Source organism: Lipophrys pholis, assembly GCF_963383615.2.
Source record: "Lipophrys pholis genome assembly, chromosome: 10".
NCBI classification, from domain to species: Eukaryota; Metazoa; Chordata; class Actinopteri; order Blenniiformes; family Blenniidae; genus Lipophrys; species Lipophrys pholis.
Window position 1 is genome coordinate 20,797,198 of NC_137640.1, and position 25,595 is coordinate 20,822,792.

General features: G+C 42.7%; 1 protein-coding gene across 1 annotated transcript in view; it reads right to left on the reverse strand.

Moving 5' to 3' along the window:
* The window catches only part of rnf13 (ring finger protein 13), a 42,861-nt gene that overhangs the window by 15,153 nt on the left and 2,113 nt on the right, over positions 1-25,595 (reverse strand). The window contains exons 2-4 of the mRNA XM_080473210.1: positions 24,493-24,741; positions 24,213-24,293; positions 15,263-15,385 (exon numbers count right to left, since the gene is read on the reverse strand). Of these exons, the coding sequence (XP_080329336.1) occupies positions 15,263-15,385; positions 24,213-24,293; positions 24,493-24,606 (318 nt within the window). The 5' untranslated portion in view covers positions 24,607-24,741. The remainder of the gene's footprint in view (positions 1-15,262; positions 15,386-24,212; positions 24,294-24,492; positions 24,742-25,595) is intronic.

Sequence of the window (25,595 nt, forward strand, 5' to 3'; positions counted from 1 at the left end):
GTTCACGTAATATTTGCTGAATGTATTTGTCGGCATAAAACCAGGAATGCAAAAATGAAACGTCACACTTCAATTTTTAAGCAGGTAAAAGGAGAGATGGGTGACGAGGTTTTGTGGACTCCCACTTCGCTGGAAGCTTCCAAGTGTACTCTCTCTCTTTTTTTCTTTTTTTTTTTTTTATTACACCTGAATTTTCACAGCTTTTGCCACCAGAACAGGCTGGAAGCTGCAGCTCACAGGAATAGTTCTACAGACTGATAGTGTATTAGGGATTGTGAAAGCAATTATTCTGAGTTTTAGTTTTTTAAAAGTGTGTTCTGGTGAAGAGAAGTTTAAAAAAAAAAAAAAAAAGAAGCATATACTCTGCGATTTATTCAGAAACAGTCGTTTACAAAAGTCAGAGCAACATATTCCCAAACTTTCAGCCCAACTTTTTGTATCTGTGCTCCCAAAGGTGCGGGACTAGTTACTCGCTGAAATAACGGCAGTAAATTAATGAGAGTAATAGTAATCAAATTAAACACTAAGGCAGGCACAAGAAACAGTAATGTCAAAATATTTAAGTGTAATTCATATTTCTCTCCTTCTCAGAACAAATTTAAAATGACATTAGTTTTTGCCTATGTTCCATTCAGATCTCCATAAAGTTCGAAGCCACTTCATTAGGGACAATCTAATGAATCACGGCTCTTCTATAACCGGCGCCTTTACAGATCTTGTATTCTTTCCGTCTTTGTCGGGACTTGAAAACTCTATTCATGTTTAGTGGTGAAGGTGTCGTTTGTCATGCTGTGCTCTCCCCATGGACGTTAAAGAGGTTACCCTGTACATGGCGACAATTTCAACGTGTCAAATGCTAAAACCTCCAAACAGGAACCGGGATTCGGTATTTTACCGTCTCAAGCAAAAATGAACATGGGCGTAATTGTGAGGCAAAATGTCCGACTGTATTATGGGACCTCATAAACTGAGTGTAAATATATATCATATGTTCCTCCGGAGTTTAAACAATCGGGGAAATAATAATCCTCAAAGTAGTCAGAGTCACCATCCGTGCAAAACTTCATATCGTGTTTACAGGAATCAGGCCGACAACCAGGAACAAACGGCCTCACATTGATCACGGTTCCAGAGGCACAAAGCGGTAAAGCGTGACATGTCGAACCTCCCAGCTGCACAGGGCAGCGTGTGCTGCGTCATGGATGTGAGGGGGAAACTGTTCTCCTCTGCAGCTCTGACATGGTAGAGAGGCTAAAGTTTCCTGTGAGGCTATTGTTGAGGCTGCGGTGGGGGATGGAAGAGGATGTGACAATATAACGCTGGAATGAATCATTACTTGTTTTCACACAGGCGAAGGTAAATGCAGGGTAACAAACGTTTCCTCAGAAGAGACTTGGAAAGATAATCTGCACCACATGTCGTAAAACCTGTGGCGTGGCAAAGCAGCGGCACACTGATACCGATACCGTCACTCCTATAGGAAACCTGATTCTGTCATTTAGATTCTGTCCCAGTAGACAGGATTTGGAATATTCACTTATAACAATGACACCTAAACCGTTCATGACAAACAATCATAGAGAAAATCAAAAAGTACCAGAGAGGCTTTGTCCTCAAACATTAGTCTTTCCAGCAGCTCCCAGGTCTTCTAACATAAACTTCTCATTACCTTTGAGGACATACAGTAATACTAGAGAAAATTCATTTCGTGAAAGTTGAAGTTATATTGGAAAACTGTGCAAAAGTAAAGTTCTCATTTATTTTCGATTTTGTGACTTTAATATTATGTATAGCTACAATTACTAAGAGGTCATATTATGAGTCATAGCAGATTCAAAGAATGTAACTTCAACTAACATACAATCCTGAATTATAAAAAGAATAAATACACCTCGTCCAATATTAGACCAAATCTGTGGATAAACACAAAACTGAATGAAACCAAACTAAAGGACACATTTGCTCCTTTCAAGCAAAGGAAATGGGGGATGAATAAGCAAATTCAGCGGAGACAACTCAGGTTTGCGTTCTCTTGGCGTCGCTCCTACCCAAGCCTCTGAGGAAGCGCCGATATTAATTATAAGTCAGAACATGTGCCACCCTACTGTGGTCAATTAACACCTATTCCCAGACTGAGAGTGGGAACGACGTGAGCCCGGGCAGGACTGTGTCACGTCCAACGCAGTGCGAGACAATCAGTTGGGTGTGGGTCACCCTGTCAAATATATGAATGCTGTGAGACCAAAGTGAGGAGACGCCCGCATTAACCTCCCCATTAGATGTGTGTGCACTTCTGCCTCGAAGCTCCGCCAGGCCTCTTTACACAAGCATTGTGCTCTCGCACTGTGATGCAAGGAAATCCACTTAGGACGTTGATGTGCGTGTATTGTGGCCTGTGCGGACGCTCACACTGAACAGCTATGTCTTTTGTCTGCCCCTTGTCATTGTAATTTTATGCACAAGCATACGTGAAGCTGTGTGTATGGCAGCCACAGCATTGTGGCCCCAATGTGCTTGCCTGTGAGGGTGTATTGTATGGAGGTATCAATGGCGGCTGTGTGCGTCTCGAGGCAGCCCGTCTGCATTAATGACACATACAAGATACTGTGTGTGTGTGTGTGTGTGTGTGTGTGTGTGTGTGTGTGTGTGTGTGTGTGTGTGTGTGTGTGTGTGTCAGAAAGGAAAGTTGGAAGGATATAGATTTTTTCTTTGTTTTTTTTTTTTCCTTAATATTCATTGTAAATTGTATGAACCAAACATAAGCTTGACATGCAAAAATGAAAGTACCCATCGAACCAACCTACACTTGAATACACTACCCCATACCTTCCCATCCCGGTGCAACAAGGGGCTGCACGCAAATAACTAAAGAACAGATACAGAAGCTAGAGATGTTAGTTGAGACTAAAGCCAAATGTCGAATTTTAAATACGCAGACGGACATGCAGGGAGCCTTCCCTCCATCTTCTGTGTTCATGACATGCATAACTTAGTCCATTCGTAGCATGGAGTAACACCACTGATCACCTGCGGGGGCAGTGTAGCACAGGCCACCAGTGAAATGAACATAGAAGACACTGAACTGGAATACAGCAGAGTTGACAATCCCATCGGGGAAAGACTGTGTGACCGTGTACAAGCATATCTGGACATCGAGATAAAGACGCCTCAAGTGACTTGTGTGAACAGTTTAGAAATGTCTTCACTGTCAAAAGTTAAAAAACACAAATCTTGAATACCACTAGGTACATGTATTTTAGCAGTTTTGAATCCATTTCGCCAATGCTTTTGTCCGAAGCATCAACTTGCACTGCCCTCTGGTTTGTCTGTGAGCTTGAGTTCATTTCCACACAAGAAGCAATGTAATAACCAGTTGACAGCGGTCAGCTGAACTGAATCTGACAGACGTGTGTGTGTGTGTGTGTGTGTGTGTGTGTGTGTGTGTGTGTGTGTGTGTGTGTGTGTGTGTGTGTGTTGGTGCAGATGATGGCAAAAAGTTTGGAAGAGAAAAGTGTGAAGCTGCAAAGTTAGAAGAAGCCAGCCTTCTGTATCCTCTTCCTGATCTGTGCTTGGGAAACCTCAGGCTAAACAAACTGTCGGTGGCATAACACAAGCATATCTCCGACCCAGGCGTCTGTGGCCAGGTTGCATTATGGGCAATGGGTGTCAGGATTTGACATCGCTGACGGGGTTGTGACCTGAAAATCTTATGATAGTCCTGGTCCTGCAGCATCAGTTTCTGGGTTATTTTAGTCTCAGCCAGATAGATGAATATTAAATTATGCATGTAGAAAAGGTGTTCATCGCTCCTGTGACCAGCAAAGTCAACATATTAAAAATCTTGTATCAGAAAACGACCTACAATCTGATGCACATAAACTGAATGGTCCTATCCAGCAGTCAGAAGTAGTAAGTTAGTCCCTGCTCTCCTTCCGCATGACTAACAAAACACAACATTTGAATTAATCATGCGACGAAGAAATTGGGCCAAAGATAGTTGCATGATAGGCGTCTGGTCCACAACAACACAAGGACATTTTTATTCATACAGCAGTAATCGGACAGAAAGCCATTTGAAGCCATTTATGGGTGCATACAAATGCTTAAGAGGTTTGGTGGTGGCCTCTTCTGATACTGACATACTGGGGAGCCATGTTGTCTGCAGACGCTCTGGATGCCAGTGTGCGCTGTGGTGTGTCTGCCTGGAATCTGAAGAGGAATTCGACCTCTGCTGCTGGCTCAACCTTATGTTTGCATGGGCACAGATTAAGAAAATCAAGACATTCCTGAGGCAAAAGAGAGGGAAGAAAACAAGACGTGAAAACCTCCGCAAGTTTTACAAAGTCGACAATGCAAAGGCCCGTGTGAAGTATCACAATGAAAGACCCGGCTGCTACCCCAACCATCTGCACACTGCTCTCTACCGGCATGACAACACTAACGGCCGACAAAAAAAAGATATTTTACCTTGTAGTTTTACCATTTAACCTTATCTAAATAGTATACACAGAAGCTGCCTTGAACTACCACCGTAGGACGACACAGTCCGATCTAAAAAGGACCTTTTCCTAAATGACTATGACTTGCCTTTCAAATGACCATCTCTCGTTGTCTCAGCCATAATGAGCTGTGGATCAAAAACAAAGTGGAAGCATGGAAGGCATCTACGGTTTGTTTTCCCTTCATGGCACCCTGCGGCGTCCTGGCTCGGATTCAGACTTGTCCTGCAGCGCTCACGCCGGAGGTTTATACTGTACGTGGATTCCTAAAAGGCAGACTGGACTCGTTTGATAAGCCGATGTTTCTGGTTTCTGCTCAGTAAACGTAACAAGCTTCAAAAAGGCTTTGTCAAATAGTTAAATGAATGAAAGCGCATGAAAAGCAGACATGCGCCGATATTTATGTTTATTAATGACTATGTTTAAAACCACTCTGTAATTAGAACTTGGCTTGTCCTGGGTGATTGTTCACCATGTGTTGGCTGGAGCAGACGAGCTCCTGATGACCTCACTCTGGATCAGCTGACTTTATTGTGTGTGTGTGTGTGTGTGTGTACTTTACACAGTAATCAGCCAATAAATAACTACTCTAATGAAAACAACAATGCAGTTACTTAAATGAAGATGAAGCTCATTGCTTATTATATTGGTAGTAGAAGAAGACCCTTTCTCTCTGCACTGTTTCTTTAAGTGTAGCGCCAGTCAGCATTCGCCTGCCTTCACAGTAAGTTTGAATTCTCCTCAGCCTGCACTACACATTTACTGGACTTGATCTCAGCTTTCAGCTTGATTTTATATTGTTTTGAGGTCACTATTGGTCTCTAAAAAATAAATAAATCTATGACCACGTATGCACGGTACTGTAACTGTTGTGTGCAATGCGTCATTATTGTTCAAAGGGTTTGACTCGAATTGACGGAATAATAAAGCCGACAGTGCAGTCAGTATTCAGAGTTCGACACTGGAAACGAGTGGAACTGTAAGGAAAGGTGAGTGCGTTAACTGTGAAGCAGGAGATGGCCACACTCAGTGAGGCCGAACTTCTTTGTTTGGATAGAAAACGAGGAGTGCATGGCACAACTAATCTTTCGGCTTAATCCGCGCTGCAGCGCTCAATAAAGTTAGAAATGTTCTGTTGAAAGCACATGAAGTGGAAAAAAACAAAAACGTTTTCTACTGGTAAACTCGATGACAAGTCACTGGTGTCACCAGGATAAAAAGGGGAAATCTGAGTGAAGTGAGTGGAGGACAATGTTACTTGGTTGAAGTTCAGGCACTTAAAAGCATCGATATTTTGTTTTTTTGTAATTAGACCAAGACAATGTGTTATTGAATGTAAATATGTTTAAAAAAAATAAAATAAAAAAGCTTGGCAAACTTACAACTATGTGCAGGCAAATATGAACCTGCAGAGATCTAATAGTGTTTATATGTAGTGGCACATATGTTTTTTCTAAATCAAGACTGGAAGTGTATCCTCTGTGGTCACTTCTGAAATTAACATTGTCCTCCAATGAGGCTTTAGCTTCCTTCTATCAGATATAAGACTCTATAAGAGTATAGTGTATAGCCAGATAGCATCAACGTCTACGACTGAATCACTAGTGTGTGGGTGTGTGTGTGTCATCTCTGTCAATAATTATCGCATCTCTGCTCCTGTGTATACATTTCCTGCCAACACTGCACAGCATCCTGGTCCTACAGCTAAAACACATGGTCTCTCCTCTCGCTCCTTTCCTGTTTTTGTCCTCCCACGTCCTCCTCTTCTTTAAGTCCCTGTCTTCCAGACTTTTTCCGCTTGTAAGACTGTCACGCAGCCTGCTGAAGCTGGCAGTTTGAATTTGCATGAATCAGACTCGACCTCAGCTTTGTGTAAATGAGCTTTTGCAGCACAACCCATTTCAGATCCGTTTCAGTGTTAAGAGGTCAAATGCAAACCACTTTTCAGTGAAGCCAATGCCATTTTACCTCTTTAAACAGATTTGAGAACTATTAGGATTGATGGTTTAACCGTATTGACGACTCCCTTTAAACAATAGGCCAAAGATTTTCGGCTCACTTAGTAAAGAATTGAACTGAATTGCAGTTCTTATTATGGTCTATAGTTCATGTCTCACTGTGTGATGTGCTGCTCCTCTTTCTTCATCCATCTTCACCTCCCTTAACTTTCTACTTCCTCTTTTTCTCTGCCCCCACTCAAGTTTTTCCCTGCCCTTCTCTTCCGTCTTTATTTCTCCTCCCCTCTACACCCTTGTTACTCTCCTCCTCTGCTTCCTCAGAAACCCGCCCCGCTCACTCCAGAATAAGTCCAGCCTCCCGTCTTTATTGTCTCCCTGAACCACGTTCACATTCAGTTCCTCCCCCAGCCCCCCTGGTGTTTCACTGCACCATGCAGAGTTGGATTTTAGGTTCAAGGTCCAGTCGGCTGGTTAGATAAAGGGTTCAATAAAACTGCAGGACGTAGGGAGGGGCCAGGAACACTGATAACATGCGTTGCGTTTGTGTAGATGTGAAAGGGATTCTGTCTGAAGTGCAGGTGTTGTAAAGATAACCGTAACAGACCGCCCTTTCTGAACGTGGCCTGATTCTGGATCAAACTAAGGCCCCGTTTACACGACAACGAATTAAGAGTGTATAAGCAAAACTTTCTTCACTTTTGGGGGGTCCGTTTACACGGCACCAGTTTGCGGATGCACTGTATTCGCAAAGTTTTTAATCCGGCTCCCAAAGTGGAAAGATTCTTTCACGGCCGCAAATCCCTCTTGCGGAAACTGCCGGAGGCTACGGAGCCTGCGACTGCGCATGCACATCTCTCCCCCTCCATCCTGCTCATCCAGTTGTAAACAAACATGGCGGCCGCGCAGTGGTACGACTCGCGGTCCATAATCTAGTTTTATCGTCCAGATCAGTAGTTTAATAGTTGAGACTCACCCATGATGGCATCCGATGCGTCATCAGTCCATGCGGATGTCGGGTACTCTCCATTTTCTTCACGTTTATAGTGTTTTGTTCTCTGCACACGTCTGTGTAGTTTCTTTACAAAATCAAGCAACAGCGCCCTCCAGTGGCCTGGCATACTAACTACATCGTTGTCTCTGTGTCCGCTGCTGCAGTGTACACGCACTCCTTTTTTTTTTTTTTTGCGGATTAGGTGTTGTCACGTGATTGTCGTGTAAACAGGGCCTAAATCTCAACTAAAATGTGACATTCATTTGTTGGGGTGGCTCGTGTAAAATCATGCAGGTACATAAAGGTCGCTTTCTGCGCATTGTGTCTATTTTTTTTTTTTTATTTGAGTGTGAACAAATACAAGTGTGTTGAGAAGCCAGAGGGAGCAGGATGAACCGTTTGTTGCCACAACAAACTGCGAACACCAGGTCACAGAAGACATGAAGATTCTGTCCCTCTCCCTCTCTCATGCACAAACACCCACATACCCACACCCACGAGCTAGTCATACATTCAGTCAGGCATAGTCATACGCTGTCATAAGACTGACTGAGCAAGTGCAGGAAGCTTCGTCTGTCCAGAATAAAGAGAGTGTGAGTGTGAGTGTGAGTGTGTGTGTGTGTGTGTGTGTGTGTGTGTGTGTGTGTGTGTGTGTGTGTGTGTGTGTGTGTGTGTGTGTGTGTGTGTGTGTGTGTGTGTGTGTGTGTGTGTGTGTGTGTGTGTGTGTGTGTGTGTGTGTGTGTGTGTGTGTGTGTGTGTGTGTACGTTCTACTCACTTTGTCCATCCTGCCTTAAGGTGACTGAAACACTAAACTCAGTGTTCTACATTCATGAATAAGGTGGTGGTCTTAACTTCACACTTTGATTAAGGGCAGGGTGGTGGTGCATGTTGTTGTGAATGTTTGAGCTCCACAGATTTAAAACCTTTACAGCCAAATGTGCCATTTCCCAAGAAAATAAAGATTGTCTGGAGCTGCAAAACGTATTCAAAATGAAGATAACATGCCTTACAATTTTTTCTTTACACTGTTGGGCTGTTTTAGCCAATTATTCAGTTTAAATCGTTTGGCACCATCAACATTATTTTGTGAGGAGGGTTTCTAATTCCTCAACATGTCAAAAATACAGACAAACAAGCACTGATCACTGTTAAAGCAAAAGTTTACATTAAAAAGAAAAATCTGAATTCTTGAATAGTTACATTACTGAGAGGTGAATTTAGAAAGTAAACACCACAGTTAAAAAACAGTGGTCACATGACACGTTATTATACGACGCACCCTACTTTTATTCAGGTTTCATATTTGTTGAAGTGCGAGACTGAATCTCATTTTCAGTGTTGCTTCGCTGCGGACAACGTTTATTTCCATGTAAATATGAGAAGGGCCCACTGCTGACAGGCTAAAAAACCACAAGCACTTCCAGAGTTTTTCCTTAGAAGAAACGCTGTACCTCTATCTGTTGCGACAGCCCTCGGCTGCGAGGTCGCCGCAGCACAAACACGCTGATCCATGAAAAGTATTTACTCTGAAGCTCAGGAAGGACGCGAGGTTGGCTGAGGGAAATTTACCAGCCACCACAACAAAGGCTGACCAACTTTGGCTGCAGCTTGTAAAAAAAAATAAAAAAAATAGTCACACAAGCTTTTTCTAAGCAGACAGATGTTTTTTTTTTTTTTGTTTTTTTTTTTTTTTTATAGGCCCTGCTCTGTAGCCACTCCCAAAACATCCACACACTTTCAGATAGGTTTTATTTGTTGAAGATAAGTGGAGGTGGATAGGGACGGATACGGCCATGCCTCAAGAAAGTTGGCAGACTTTAACCCTCGTCCTTCTGCCGCTTTTCTTCACTTGACCGAACATCAGCAGGCACGCTGTAAGCCGCCAATCGATGGCCCGTTGCAAGTTGTCATGGACACGGCCAACGTCCAGTCAGAGAACACTCAATGTGGAGTGGAAATGTGTGTGACATGTGGACAACTAAAGCAGAGATTATATAATAGGGAAGCTAGGAATTTGAGCTGGATTTAAAAATAACAACAATAAAATAATGATTAAAATCAGTTTTTCGTAACAAAAGATATATTTTGTAAAGAACATCCTGAACTTTCATTAATTAAAAAAGCCTTCCTTTTTATTACTGGCCATGTACCATTCATGTCTGTGGTTGTTGCTATACTGGTAACGTTGATACACAACGAGAATTAAGGGGGAGCTCATCCTAAATCAAAAACAAGGCCAAGTTTTTGACAAAAGAAAAGTAATTCATTAAGTTAATGATATAAAAGCCCTAAAGGGGAATAATTCTGAATTTGATGAAGCGGTCCATAAGAAGGTGCTGAGCGTGGATCTTTCAAAACAATTGGTTGGTGGTCAAGGTACAAGACTGTATCGGTATTTTCAACTGAGCAGCATCACTGCAGCTGCCGCTTACAGATTGCATCTGAAATGCATGGTTTTCAAGAGACAAGAAAACTGGAAGAATCATGCACAATGTGCTCATGTACACACAATTTTCACTCTCAGTTGTGACACATGACATGCAGTGGTACCGAGTCAGCGAAAGCCAACATTTAGCTTTTGAAGCCTTTCGCTAAATCAGTTACAGTGAAGTCGTAGAGACGATCTAAAGAGAAATGTGAATTATCTCCTCCAATGACTTTCTCAGATGAACGTTTCCTATGAATACTAAAGCTCCAGTCAATAATGCGAGTGTCCACTGCTGCAGTGAATGTTTCTAGGAAATGTTTTTCAACAAACGAAAGGTTTTGTCAGTGATTTGAATCTCTGCCCCGTCTCAGAGAGTTCACAGTTTCCTAATAGGACAAAAAGCTTTCATGCCAGACTGAATGATTAGTCTGTCTTGCCCTTTGAGAGACAGGTTTTACACTCAGTCATAACTAGAGTGTACCAACACATAAATCTGTCGATTTTAAGAGGCACTGGCTGCTTTTGTGCACAGATTTCATTCAAAAACAGACAAGGGAAAAAACAAAAAAAGAAATCCTGGGTTTGTTCACCAATGTTGGTGTATGTGTGCAGAGAAATGTTTATTTTAGTACTGGGCAATGAAAAATCCAAAATCACAATTAATGACATGTATTTTTGTGATTAATTAACTCAAGAGTAGCGTATTGAGCATTTTTAATTCTAAACGTAGAGTATTATACCATTTGATTTACCGGCAATATATACTATACAATAATTATATTGCTTTTAAATGTCTTAATATATTATCTGATTCTAATAACTGAGCGATTAAGTCATTATGTCCTAAACCAAAGTCACATACATCAGAGGGTCAAACGGTGGACGGTTATTTCCACCCCACATGATCCTGTAAGACTGCAGTGAACAGATATTCATTGAGTTATGAAATGCTGATTCAGTCTCTTTTACACACTCATTTTTCAACTTGAGTCCTCAGAGTGAAGATCAAGTTTCTCTTGTTCTGATCTTCTCTGTCTTTATATACCTGAACACTCCTTTTGTTCATGTTCATGTTCTCACCTGCACAGGCGTCTGGATAGTGTTTGAAGTGATACCTAAGGCTAAGAAATGCGCTGTGTCCAAAGTCATCTAATAATTTACAGTGGAGGGAAACTATTGGAGTCCCGGTTTGTTTGTGTTTTGCCTGATAAAATCTAAAGATTTTCAGTCTGCATTTTGTTTGCTCAAGCTTTTTTATAATGCCTTTATGACAACTGATGCACAACAATCCTGAGATTTCAAAAGGGCTGTTCGGTTTAGATGTTGCACCTTTTGTGAAAGAGGCAGAATTATTGAATCAATTTAAAAACACTGACAGACAGGTGGCGCCAGAGAGACTGACACGGCTAATGGAAGTAAGACGAGAGAACAACGTGGTTCCACAGAGGTCGACATATCTCCATACATGTTACATAACTAGAACATTATATCTCAACGCATATAGACCTACTGCCGCTCTGTGTGTGTGTGTGTGTGTGTGTGTGTGTGTGTGTGTGTGTGTGTGTGTGTGCACGCGTGTTATTAGACTCAAGCACAGCAACAGACAGACTGAAAAGGATTCTGCAACCAAAAGACGGAAAAAGATTTGTGCAAGTGAGAGGGGAGGAAAAGAGTCTAGAGTTTCCTGCTACACCCCCCACTCCACCACCACCACCCCCCACCTTTCCGAAAGGTCGCAAAGGTCAGCCCTGACTTGCTCCCCCACCATCCCAAAGAATCCCAGTATACAGGAAGTGCAAAACCCCTCGATCTCTAGAGATTTAGTTTCAAAAAGGAGCAGCCACTGAGGAATGCTTTCCTCTCGCTGGCTCTCAGTATGCCCATGAACATCTCTCACTTGATCCCCCTCTTCACCCCCCCCTCCTTCTATCTCAAACACTCTCTCTAGACACTCGACCTTCTCACCACCGTGTCTTATCGCAACACACACACACACACACTCTTGCACATTCTCACACACACATCGATACTCAAACAGGGGAGGTGCCAACACTTAGCAGAGGGTTAAGTGGATGAGTATGTGCTTTATTGGCCATTACGGCCGAAGATCCATTAAAACTCTGTGCTGCCACTTGTACCATGCTGATAGCTAGAATGCTACAGCTGCGGGAGGCTCCAGGAAGACCCAGAGAAACAGAGGGCAATGACACAAATCCACATGCATGTTGGGGTTGACACACTTGGACACAAACACACCACACCAAAAGACACACACACACACGCTCGCGCACACAAATGCCTCATCTCAGTCAAGATGGAATCTATTATTCCTTTGTTTCCCTGCAGCTTCTGGAGGGAACCGAGCCTGGCTGAGAAGGAGGAAGGGCGAGAGGAAGAGAGGGAGGAGTATGTGACTCAAGGAGAGAGGGAGGGCGGCAAGGTAGACAGCTGCATGCTGGCAACAGTGTGTGTGTGTGTGTGTGTGTGTGTGTGTGTGTGTGTGTGTGTGTGTGTGTGTGTGTGTGTGTGTGTGTGTGTAGATTCGAGGGATCATTAAGACCTCATAGAGACTGCGAGAGAGAGAGAGAGAGAGCGAGAGAGAGAGAGATTGGAAAGCAGATAGAGAAATGGAGAAGGGAACAAAAAGCCAGAAATACTCCACTCCCTCCAGCGAGGGTAAAGTTTCCTGCTTCACTGTCAAACAACTGTTCTGTCGTACAAAGCAAAAATGCTCCAAGTACAGAGCAGAAAAAGGTTTATTTAAAAGATGACAGGTGTAATGGATAATAAGTGTGGGATTACTAATGAGGTGGTGAAGAACAAATTTTCTGATTTGGGCATACATGGAGGCCAAAAGCTTCCTAGAAATTCATATAGTAGCCATTTTCACTGAAAATAGGTATGGTCTATACATTTCTGCAACAACAGCAGTTTTTATCTCCGTTTCAAACGGGTCCACACTTAAAAGTCCAAGCCATCATCTTCATGAGTGACAATGTCCGGTTTAGAAAGCATCATGTGGAATCTGGAGTCAGCCATCTGGATGATTTAATCTTAATTACGACAATAAAAAGAGACAAGTACTGGCCTCAAATGTGTCCAATTACTAAATGAGTACATCTACCAGTTAACACCTTCATTTTCACATTAAGTCAAAAAAATATTTTCACCGCATTGGCCATTTTCAAATCGCTCAAACCTTAAAAGGCATAAAGAACAATTAGAACCGTATCCCAGATTAACTGGTGGTTACAGGAGATGATTACAAAAAACAAGCAAGCAGCTTCTCTCTCGGATCACTTGACAACCGATCCGATCAAAATACAGTTAGCATCAACTTTTAAAGTGAAACTATTGTTGGCGGCATGAGGAATGCATACTGATGGTGTTTTGTTGTTTTAATTACCAACTGGATGAATAGTTGCCGGAAGATTAACCTCAGACTGTGAGCTGTGTATATATTGTGTCTCTGTCCATCCGACACACAGCAATGCAGAGTGGAGTCTGGTTACACTCCAGCCCTGAGAACACCTCACTGGCCTGCCTGTCAACATGTTTCTGTGCGTGTGATGCACTAAGACCTTATAAGGCTATATGTCTGCTCCAGAGTTACATCACAGTGAAAAAACAGAGTCGAGAGGCTGAAAGGGAGGGGAGCACAGCACATTAAAAAAAAAGCCGGAAAAAGGACCAAACGGGAAATACGAGTATAAATGACTAAAGGAGCAACGTAGGGAAGCAAAATGAGGGCGATAGAGGGGATGGATAACCTACCATAATTTCAAAAAAAAGAAGAGTGGATTAAAGAGAGGGAAAGATGCCGAACAAAGGCGCCAAGAAGTTGCAAGCTTTCCTCTCCTTCAGCCCATTACTCATCACTGCTCTCACTCTCTTAATCCTCTCTTTTCTGCCCCGACCGCCTCACTCCTTCCCTTGGCTCACTTTTACTCTGAATTATAAGCAACAGGAGGTTTAACACTCATGTACGACTGAGCATTTACGACCAAACTACCGAATCCTGTTTTCTGTAAAAGGTCAGTTTTTAAGATGCAAAAGTGGGAGGGGCTAAACATCTCGCCACTGATTTGAAGTGTTTCTGCTCACAGGGAAACACTGATGTGCTGGTGGATGACGTATGTGGAGGATGTCTGCACGTGAGGAGGAAAAGCTGCACACTAAAATTACAAATCCACGAAGACGTTTCCACACAAAAAATAAATAGTCACTTTCTAATGGTATTACAGATAAAGTAAGCAACCTTTTCATTCAAAGCTGTCTATGACCCAGATTAACTCAGGTGCGAGACTTTGGAATTGGTGCACAGGGTCACTCACAATGAAAGATGAAATGAATAATAACGTCTCCTGGTTGTGAAATGTCTGGGTTACTGTGACATTCCAGGATTCCTTGTTATGCGAATGTTTTCTCTCGGTAAAGCCTGCACATAACGGCTTTCATTTCATCCTTTAAGAGTTGTTATGATTCAATAGCGCCAAACAGAGTCATTTCAGGGCACTTTTACAGAGAAAACCCAACAATTTCACATGAGCAAGCATAAGCGACTGTGCAAAGGGGGAAAACTCCCATTTTTATAGGAAGAAACCTTTGCCGAACCAGGCTCAGAGGTGGCGGCTTTCCAATAAATGACATTTATCGTGCTGGGCAGCAGAGGGAAACAACCACAGAATCATAGTTCTGGCTTGCGATCCATGGATCCTATTAAGCCAATTTATCAAAGTTAGGGTCAGTTGGGGGTGGAGCCTCTACTCATTAGCACAGAGCAAAATGTAGGCTTTACATAGGACAGGTCATGACTCCATTACCCACACAAACACTCATATCAACAGCCAATTAGGAGTCACCTATTATCCTATCAAGCGCTTTTGTGAGAGGACACTTATTGGAGGAATAATGCATCGGAATGCAAACTCCACAATGTAAAGCCCTGTGTCCGTCTTACAAAACTAATATTAATCTTGATCTTCAGTGTTGTGCATGAACTACACTCGCACAGTGCAGACTCACAAACCGTGTGTCAGTCACCAGGAGCCTTGGACCGTTTCTGCCGTGCAGAACTCGCTCCACATTGAAACACTTTGCTCGTTAGTCAAATAGAGCGTTTCTACCTCGTGCGTAACGCGGCAGCAAAGGCAGGAAGTGAAAGAGCAGCAGTATAATGGGAAGGATGCTCATGCAGGAAATGGTGTTTACAGAAATGGCTACTTCCTGTTTTTCCATTCCGAAAAGGCTGACCCTAGAGTTCAAGTAAAAACTAAATCCGGAATTTACACCAGGAACTTTGATTTAACATGTAGAAGCTGCTGTTCAAATGAGAAAACTTTATTCAGTTCAGTTACATATTACCAGCACATACTGACACTGTACCTTGATGTCAAAGTTGCACTCAAATCGCTTGATGAGGACGATGAAGGCCCCCGTCAGGTTGTCCCTCGGGGGAGGTTCAATGGGCTCGCATGCATTTTCTGGTCGAGCGCCGATCAGGAAGCCCTGTGAAGGTAACGCAAATACACATGACGGGAAAGAAAGACACCAAATGACAGTCCTGAGGTAGTCAGACAAGTTAGACTTTTGCCCCATTAAAAGGTAGAATATTCTTTGAAAGGAAATATTTGAGTGACCATCAAGAGGTTGTGACAGTTTAGTCACCACCAAGGGTCCGTCTCAAAACGTTGGGAGTCTGGAGTTGTCCAAGGTTTGATGAACAACCTCAAATGTAAATGTCTTTTAGACGTGTGCATAGAGGAAAAGGGGTCACCAAATACCAATCTTACTTGTTCATTCACCTTTTTTTTGCTGTTGAATTAGAAAACACTAAACTATTACATATAATCCCACCACCATTTTGCAACACACAGTAGTTTCACAACTGCCTAAATGTTTTGCACATTACTGCGTGTGACCTCAAGAGAAAGCTAAAGGAACAAAATATACCAGAGAAATATATATATATTTTTTTTAAATGATCTCTATAACCTTTGTGAGAAAATAAACGCTCTTAACAGGATGCGATTGCACGGTTTTGCCACATTTCAGGGAGTCTGTGTACTGTTAACAATCTTGGACACTGCAGAATTAAATCACAGGATCCAATCTCAGCAACACCAATATCTCATCACCCATCTCACTCTCAAATTGGCAACATCCATCACAACCAAAGATGAAAAATACAGTCGGAGGACGCAGAAAAGAAAAAAAAAAAAAAAATTGACAAAATGCCTGGAAAACAGTTGCTGCAGTCCCGGATGTAACACTGGTTAAACACGCATCCATTTAACAAGGTAACATTTGTTCACTCAACACAGACAAACAGTCAAAAAGATCTCAAATCAAAACTCTGGACTGTTTTTTTTTTCCTACGCTGCTTCCCGTTTTTGCCACAGTCTTTGAAGTGAGTGATGAGGATGGTGATAGCGATAGGCTGACACAACGATTCGGCAAAGGACACAAATAGGGAAGCTAAAGGGGATTATGCAGGAAATACAAGAAGGCAATCCGAATAAATGGGAGGGCGAGCAGGAAGAGAGTTAGCACTTGAACAGGTAAGGAATGATAAGAGATGCAACCGACACAAGACGGAGTGGATGAGACGTCTGCTGCTCTCATGTAAGTGTAACCAACACCTCTGTGTGTGTGTGTGTGTGTGTGTGTGTGTGTCAGAGCTGGGTGGTAGACAGGAAGCACGAGCTGCTGTGGGACTTTGGGAGTCTACTGCCACTTTCATCCTCTTCCACCTCACTCTCTGTGTCACAAAGCCAGTGGTTTATAAAAACCAGGCCAATAAATCAAGAGGCGTCAGCACTTTCCCTCCAGCACGCACGCACACGCGCACTCACACACATTGGGCGCAATGCCTTGCTCAAGCACAGCAGCTGAGCTCCATATGGAAAATGACCACAGTGACACATCACATTTATTTACAGATCTGTCGGGCTGAGCCGCAGCAGGAAGGAGAGGTCTGCTGACAAATAGCTCTCTGTGTTTGTCGACAGTTTAACATGAACACCACTCAACACGACGCGGGAGGTCAAACTGAAGGGGTCGGGGAACTCTGGAGATTCTCTCATCAGACGTGAGGAACGTGAGGAGTCACCCGCCGCCCTCGACACAGTCACCTCCGGGTACCTCTGGTGCAGCCCAGCCTTGCTGCTGCTGCTGCTGCATGACATCATTGTGACGCTGCCTCAGATTCAGCCTCCGAACTGTGAAATCAGGGACGACAGTGCCCTCTGTTGGCGAGCATAAACCTCTTCAAAAACACCAGCCAGCACTGCAGACTGCAGCAACAAGAGCCACTGGAGGAAACAGGAAATAACCGAGCGAGGAGGGTTCCTGAAAACACAGTTCGAGGCTACGACGCTACAAACTAGTCCAATATCGAAGAAAACTCCTCATCAAAACCTGGCTGGATTTGGACTTAAATGACTGCAACAAATGCTGATTTGCAATCATTCATGGGACATAAGTAATTTTGTGGGATGCCAATTCACTGTGATTTTCAGACCTACTGTTGAAAAAATCTGTTCATGAAGAATAAGCACCAGTAATTATGAATATGTGATGTAAAAACAATGTTTTCCTGACTTTGTCAAGGCATTATCTGTCAGGATCGAAAGCAACATTTTACAGTACCAGGCCGCCAATTTTTGTTATGGGCTGGAGGGTGATAAGGGCGTCAACTGGGGGAAGTTGGGCCACTGTTGAGGCACTGCAGAGGGGAAGAAGTTGTTCTGGTGGTGCGAGGTGACTGTCCTGGTGGACCCGAGCCTTTTGCCAGACGGGGGGGGGGGGGGGGGGGGACTGAAAAACTTTACACCCGGGGTGAGAGGGGTCGGCTGCTATCTGGGCTACGAGATGTACGTTCTCGCCAGAGTGGATGGTCCACTGCAGCTTGACTTGACACTTTACGTCAAGAGTCAAAACATAAACACCCCCACCTCTCCACGCTGCCCCAGTTAAAACTAATTCAGTTGCTCTGATCATCAGAAATGTGTTTTCTTTTTTTATCGTTTTATACGTTAATGACTTAAGTAACTATCACCCATGACAATAACTGGTAGCCTAATTAGCACGGGCTTCCTCAAACCTAATGTAACATCACTAATGGCTTTAACCAAGTTCATCCCTAGGCCTAGGAAAAATTAAAAATTAAAAAAAACCTGCCAGGCATCTGAGAATTCAGAACGAGCAAAACATTTATTGAGCGTACAATGTTGAATGTCTTCAGTTGAAGCCCATCCGAGAGCACCGGGTGTTAGGGATAATAGGTTTAACAGCATTTCTTTGAAAAAAAGAATTGGCGCCACAAATCCAACAGAAAGTGATAACAATGCACACTTCAAGGCTACCAACAAACACACATGATCAGCAATTTATGACCTTCCTCCTTGAGGTTCAGAGACAGACAACCTCTAGAACATAACACACGAGAAGCTGCGGGTCCCTCATTCTACCACAGAGACAAAAAGGACTAATGCAGATGTTTGTTTTTTTTTTAGATATAGAAGTTTTTTTTTATGTTATGTGCAATGAGATGACATGTCCACATTAATGAGGACACTTTCAAGGTACTCATGGCATGCACTGATCTGCTCTGTACCAGCACGAAGCCTGCGCGCTAACAAACCGATGGATATTCTGTTGATGCAGCTTTGAAGCATGAGAGGCGGTTTCTCTGGTCAGCTGTTCCACATAACTGCACAGTGATTACTCTTAATCCCGTTGACAAAATTTTCACTATCGGGCTTGTTTGCAGCTTCACTCCGATTTGAAATAGAGAGGGGGGGGGGGGGGGAGGATTATTAATATCTCATTCTAGATTGACTGAAGCTTCCTGTAAGCAGATTAAAGCCTGTGTGATTCACAGTCAGACACAATGTTCACATTCCCCACTCAAATCGACATGGAACACTTAAAAATCCCAGGACGAATGCAAAGCCATGGGAGGATGCATGTGCAATGGCACAACTTCAGAGGCTTTATTTAGTATGTGCCCTTTAATCAATATTCCTATTTAGACCATGCACAGAAATGATTGCCATGCTGCACTGATCTATGACCCTCTTACTGAGGCTTTTCCCATTATGGTATGCAGCCTTCAGCGCAGTAAAAAGAGGTGGGTAGATTATAGATCTGGAAAATAATTCTGTTTGTTCCTGGGTTGCGCGCAGCAGAGGAAACATGAGCAGAAAAATTCAATAATACACCTGAAAAATCTCATTAAGGAAGCAGAGAAAGAGAAGGGAGCAGGCAGTAAGACAGTTTGACCCATTTTTAATCGTCGTAAAGGGTTGGCTTATAGTGTGCAGAGAGTAGTGTGCAAGACGTGTTGCCATTCAACCACATTCCAGAAAGACAGTTAAAAACACTGCCAAAATTACAAAACCCCAAAAAAAACCAGTGAGTGCCAATGAGGCAAGCACAATGCCAGGGTCCTCATTCATTAATGAGCAGGCAGCCAATCACAGCAGGAGGTTCACAGGAATGTCAGACTTTCCATTTTTTGCTGGTTAATGTTGGACGCAGACGGATCTGACATTTGTAAAGTGAGAGGGAGGGGATTCCTACAGCTATTTGAGGAAGACTCGTTCTAAGCAGCCATTTATTCAGGGTTGTCTGAGTCATCTAAATGCTAAAAAGTTGCCATCCAGTTACCACATACGAGAGCCTACGCAAGTGCAGTAAATAACCACATAAGTGCTGCATATCTATGACAAAGCACCACTGCAACTCTGGAAATCATTTGTGATCCCTTGTGAACGAGTCACCCCCTTTGTGTTGACAACAGCAGCAGAAAACAGAGTCCAATGATTTGGTTGAGGGGGTGAACAATCAGGTTTAGAGCACCTTTGATGGAGAGCACTAAGAGAGAGGCAGCTCTCTCGGAGTTCAAGGACGTTCATGTGGTCCTTGAAAAACATCCTGGCTTTTAAATATTTAATGCCAATACATGCGGATGTGGGGGCACTTTCCTGACCGTGGGAATAATGCAAGTGACAACGCCATATGTTTGTGCCTCCATTTCCATGAGGGAAAAACTACGAACAAATCAAGCTGGACCATGAGATAATTTGGTCTGATAATCACTGAGCTCTAAAAGACTTCTGTTCATCCCACAAATGGAGCGGAACCTTTTTTTTTTTAACTACGCTTTTATTACTTCACCAGTCTAATTCACCTATTTGCTCAGAGAAAAATTCACACACTAAAGACAGCAGCTCCAGAGTTACAGGCAACCCTTATCGGTCCTTAGAAATGCTATTTTCTTTTACTAAACATGTTGTGGTCACATCTCAAAAGTAATGTGTCATTTATACCTTCCCATTCTGTTCAGGAAAGACAGAAGTTATCAACCCAGACAGCTCAAAGTCAGTACAAACAATAAGTCCAGAAATGAGCAGTCATGACAATTACAATAATGAGGAAGCGAGCTCCAGCCAGAGCAACAACAGGAAAAGGATCCACACAGAAGAAGCAAAGAAAGACTGAACAGTCCCCCACAATTCTGCCAAAGGCTGATCCTGTTTTTTTTTTAGAAATCTCTAATCCAAACTCCTCAAGGCCAAATTAATGAGTGCATTTGTCCTTTTTGTTGGTGCTGAAGCACAACAATGTAAGGAATATTCCATTAAAGACATGCATTTTCCTGTCAGGGCGTCATCCTGTTCAAACCTCAAACTGTGTCATGGCTGACGTTGTGCTTAGAAACAAAGTGATCATTGACTTTTCATTACATGAAATGTCACAGTGCATCCTTCGGAAGTGTGCCGAGCCCGGTTCCTCTCTCAGTATAATCTTTGATTTTTGATCAACAGAGCCCTCCATAATGACGTTTGGTGTAAATCAATCATTTTTCTCTTTCACCCTGCAGAGGACCGTTTGAGACGCCAAACGCGGTCCTCACATGGGCAGAGCACAGACCTTGGCATTTGGCGAACGACGGGCTCCACCCGACCCTCTGGATGTCTCTGGCAAACCCCTGAGGCATCCAAAATTATGAAAGGAATAAATAAAATGATCGGAGTGCACATGATGCATAAAACTAGTTTGCCTTTATTTAAAAGTTGGAGGCAATGTTTTTTAATTAATCGTTGCACACGGTCTTGGGGTGTACCTTTAGCTTTGGTGGATTAAACATTCCAATCTGAATCAACATTATCAGAGAAAAACAAGAACTTGACCGATGTGGAGCAGAAACAGTCACGAAGCAAAACTCTGGGTATTTTTGTACTTAGCAGAGTAGAACTGATGGCTTCTTCACTCATCCAAGTTGAATTCCTCCTTAAAACCGAGATGTGCATCTGATTTCAAGAAATATGGCGTTACTTTAAAAAGTGTGTTCTTTACTTGAGATTAACTTTGCCTCGCTCTGCAAGACGACACTGGCAAAGTGAAACATGAAGAAGCAGCTGTGATGTATGGAAATTCTAAATCAAGAACTGAAACTGTGAACTGTTCTGATTCTGCAATTCCAAAACAGGGAAATCTCTGTTTGAGAGCCGGTTCCCTGCAGGGATTCCTCTTGAAACAAACAGCCTTGTGCAGTCTTGTGATGCCAGGGGGTTTGCCTAAGTATTGCACAACTTCAGCACTCTTACAGTTCAACTCACAGTTACGCCTCAGCCACGCACAGTGATTATATTACAGCTTAATTGCATCTGTCCGAGCTGCTCACACTCGTTTTGACAGAGTCTTTAAAAATGCTTCAATCGCCTGTGGAAAAAATAAATGGAGGAAATTTTCAACAGATCTTTTCCCCGACTGCGGCTGCGACTTCTCCCATTCTGAATGGATTATATTTCTTGGCGCTCGCGACGTTTAATGGTCGGTTGTTCAGAGTTTGTAACGGGTTTCAGATTTTCCCATTAAAAAAATAAAAGGGCAGCACTCGGTCGAGGGAACACACCTGACCAAACTGCACTCTGCAGGAACTCTCTGCAGACCGCCGAGGCTGTAAACCCTCAACTGATCTCATCATTACCAGTAAAACTCCATCAGTGAGTGTCCAGCCTCTATATAACATCTGACAGCCGGATGCTTTAGGTCTTCTCATGCAATGGACCGCCTGTCTTCAGCGATCCTGTTATAAGAGGAGCTCCATTTCTGCGATGCACACGTTTTGATTACATATTAGATCATTAGCATCACATTGTTTATCTACGTACTAGGTTTGACACACTTAACGCCACCAACGACTTGAGGAATGCCTTTGGTATAAAACTGTTAAATTGTTACCAAGCTTCCCAAACTCAATGACTACAATATATTATCACTTCGCCATAATTAAGCTTTCAGGCTGTTTTTGATGAGGTCATGACGCTAAACACAGCACCCTCGAATTCACATAAGTGTCCAAATTACAACGGTTGTCATACATACTACTTAACCTGCACATGAGCACAAACACAGAACAAGACACCAAGTAGCTATCGCTCAGGCTGAGCCAGATTGCGAGCGGCTTTTTTGTACAACAAGCGAATTCTTGACAGCGGGAAACGCCACAATGACCTGCTTAGACAGCAGACCATTAATCATCCCTCCTGTTTGAGAGCTTTGTGGGGCAAATATTGCGCAGGCCAGCGTACAGAAACTTCAAAACAACACAGGTTACTCTGCTCGTCAACACAAAGCAGCAATGTTTCAGAGCAGCCGCGTGAAATTAGACTCAACTTTTTATGTGTAAAGTTGAGCTTGAGGTAGACTTTAAAGTGCCTGAAAACACATTTACAAAGAACGACTTTCACAAAATAAATAGTACTTGGTAGGGACAGTAGCTAAGAAGAAGCGCGTGCGTGCGTGCGTGTGTGTGTGTGTGTGTGTGTGTGTGTGTGTACACACACACATATATATATATATGTGTATATACACATACACAGAGTCACCAGCTTCACCCCCTAATTTTACATCACCAAACATCAGAAGATCGGTCTGAAAAGGACAAGCAATCATGGACAACTTTAACTACAGAAGAACTTTGGAGACATTTCCTTTCTTTTTTGTAAAAAGATTCCATTTTTCACTCCCTAAAAAAAAAAAAAAAAAAAAAAGCACACAGCAAAGTCTATCAAGTTGTGTAAGGAGCTTAATGCTATTTATATGTTGCATATTGTCAACTGCTTTTATAACGCAAGTCAATGAGGTTTTCAAGAGACCGTTTGCAATATTTAATTTGATTCCACTGACGTCATCAAGCCAACGAGTTAACCAAGCCGAGCTCGTCCCGTCCCTGTAAAACAAGCAAAATGTCTGTTGGCACCACAACGGCAGAAAGCATGCCAGGCCACGAGTTGCCGCTGTTGTGTTTCTCATGAAAACAAACGCGTGTGGAGAGATTCTACTATAATCGTTAGCAATGGAGAGTGCGTGACATTTGTGCCATTAGGAGTGACTCTCAACTATAAAACTAGAATATGGACTGGGGGGGGGGGGTCGTGCAACTACGGAGGCCGCCATGTTGTGATTGGCCATCTACTCGCACACGAGCAGAGGAAAGTTTTCTTTTCACACGTCGTCGTGTAAACATGGCCTTAGTCAATATACTTTTCAGAGTCTAAGTCGAGCCCAAGTAGAAGTTGCATCTGTCAAAAAGTGAAAAGGAAAAATACATATATAAGCTGCACTGGTGTCCAAGGCACATTTATATTTCTATTCCCAGACACAACTGGAATATGGGAAATCCTTGGCCAGCAGGTGTTGTTTCAGTAATCTAGGAATTTGAACCTCCAGGTTTGGCCGTCGGTACTTTTTATCCTTCGTGTTGTTCATCACTGTCCAAGTTTCTCTGCTTTTCTCCAGTCCCTCACAAGTTTCTCAGACACTCTGAACTCTCCTTCTGCCGCTCTGTTTCTGTTGTAAATGTTTTTATTTCTTGTTATATTCTGTTGTGTAGCTTTTTTTACTTGAAATACTTGGTTTTTCAGTGAAACTGTAGCAGCATTCTAGCATATACCAGTATATTTTGATAGATTTCACTTTTTTCACACAAAAAGTGTGACTTATAAAGGAGAAAATATGGGTTCTGACAAAATTCAAACAGAAATTCAGAAGATACTGAAGGGATTAACAAAATTTGACATGCAGGACTTAAATGGATACTGTGATACATTTTTTCAAAGCTGAAAATATAAATGTAATCCCATTTCTTCCTATTAATATCAATATGGGAATTACAAAACATTGTTTTTTCTTCTCATCAAAACAACAGGAACATTATGGACAGCCCACATGCTCTATTATACAGATATTAATGGTTGAACTATACCAACCAACAAGTAACTCAGAATTCATAAAAGTCAGTCTGTGACCTGGTTGCACTCACTTTCAGTCCTTCACTGGGGAGCCTGTAGCCAAAGCGTGCAGGCAAGTCATCAAAGTTCTCCGTTTTGTTGTCGAATGAGTACTGAAAGATGAGACAATTAATTACTGGAGGTTCACTGAATGAACAAACACACAGGAGTTCCTAAAAGTAAAGGAAAAAAATAATAATAACTAAACTCGGGCCTGATACTTTTAACTGAAATATTATGTTTAAATTGTTCAAGCAGAATCATGTGTACTTTTAATACCAAACCATTACATTTGTGAGCGGGCATACTCACAGAAGCAATGTCAGCCTCTACGGGCAGGAGGTTGAGGAAAGCGAAGAGCTGAACAGTGAAGATGGTGTAAATCTGCGTAGCCGACAACATCAGCATTCCCAGGGACAGCAGCATCTTGGCATCACGTTACAACCTCCAGCTGCTATGCCACTCACTCATACAAAACCATACACGCGTGCACACACACACACACACACGAACACAGATAGATGCAGCCTCTGTCGTGAGGTGGAACCCCTCTTGTCACACCTGTAAGAGGCAAAAGTGTTTTTTGTGTTTCAGGTTTTTCAAAAAGATGCAAACAGACGTTATACAAGCAGCTTGATGGGTTCGAGCCAGGAGAAGATGCAACATCAAAAATGATTATCCGAGATTATGTGTGACATAATCTGTACCTACGGTCGGCTACTTGAACTGACCGATCATTACAGCTGGGTGCTGTGCGCTATAAATCCTAACTTCTGGTCATTTTCACCGAAGCAGTTATGATAATATTAATTTGTGTTGCTGGTGTTTGAGTAGGATCAGCCTGCTGCCTGATGTCACTGACATCAGTGTGTCATTACTAACATCCATGGAGTTTTTTGGGAGGGTTAATTTTTATTTGAGGTGCATTAGTCATCTGGAGTAAAATGGTACACTATGCCAGGGGTCCCCAGCCACCGGGCCGTAGACCGTGGATCATTTGGTCCCGGGCAGCAAAGAGAGAATAGTTTTACTTTGAAAATGGACATAGGGTTAGGACATAGGGTTGGGTAGGCACCGTCACTACTGCTGTTCCGCAACACAGAGGATAGCCATGATAAGTACAAGAACATTTGGATCCTTCAGGCTAATGAAAACTAATAGGCCACAAAGAAGTCAACCACAACCAAATGCCTCCAGAGAGGAGGCATGTCTTCAGAAGTAAGTTGAATGTTAAGTACAAAGTCTGAGCTATCCACGTGTATGCATTGCCTGTCATTAAATACCCAGCTGGGATCACAAGCTGCCTCAAAGTCAAAGAAGCCACAGATGGTGTAAGATGCAAGCAGTGTACATGGAGAGACACAACCAGGTGGCTGGGATTGTGTACATTGACGTATGTGCATGATCCCAGTAGT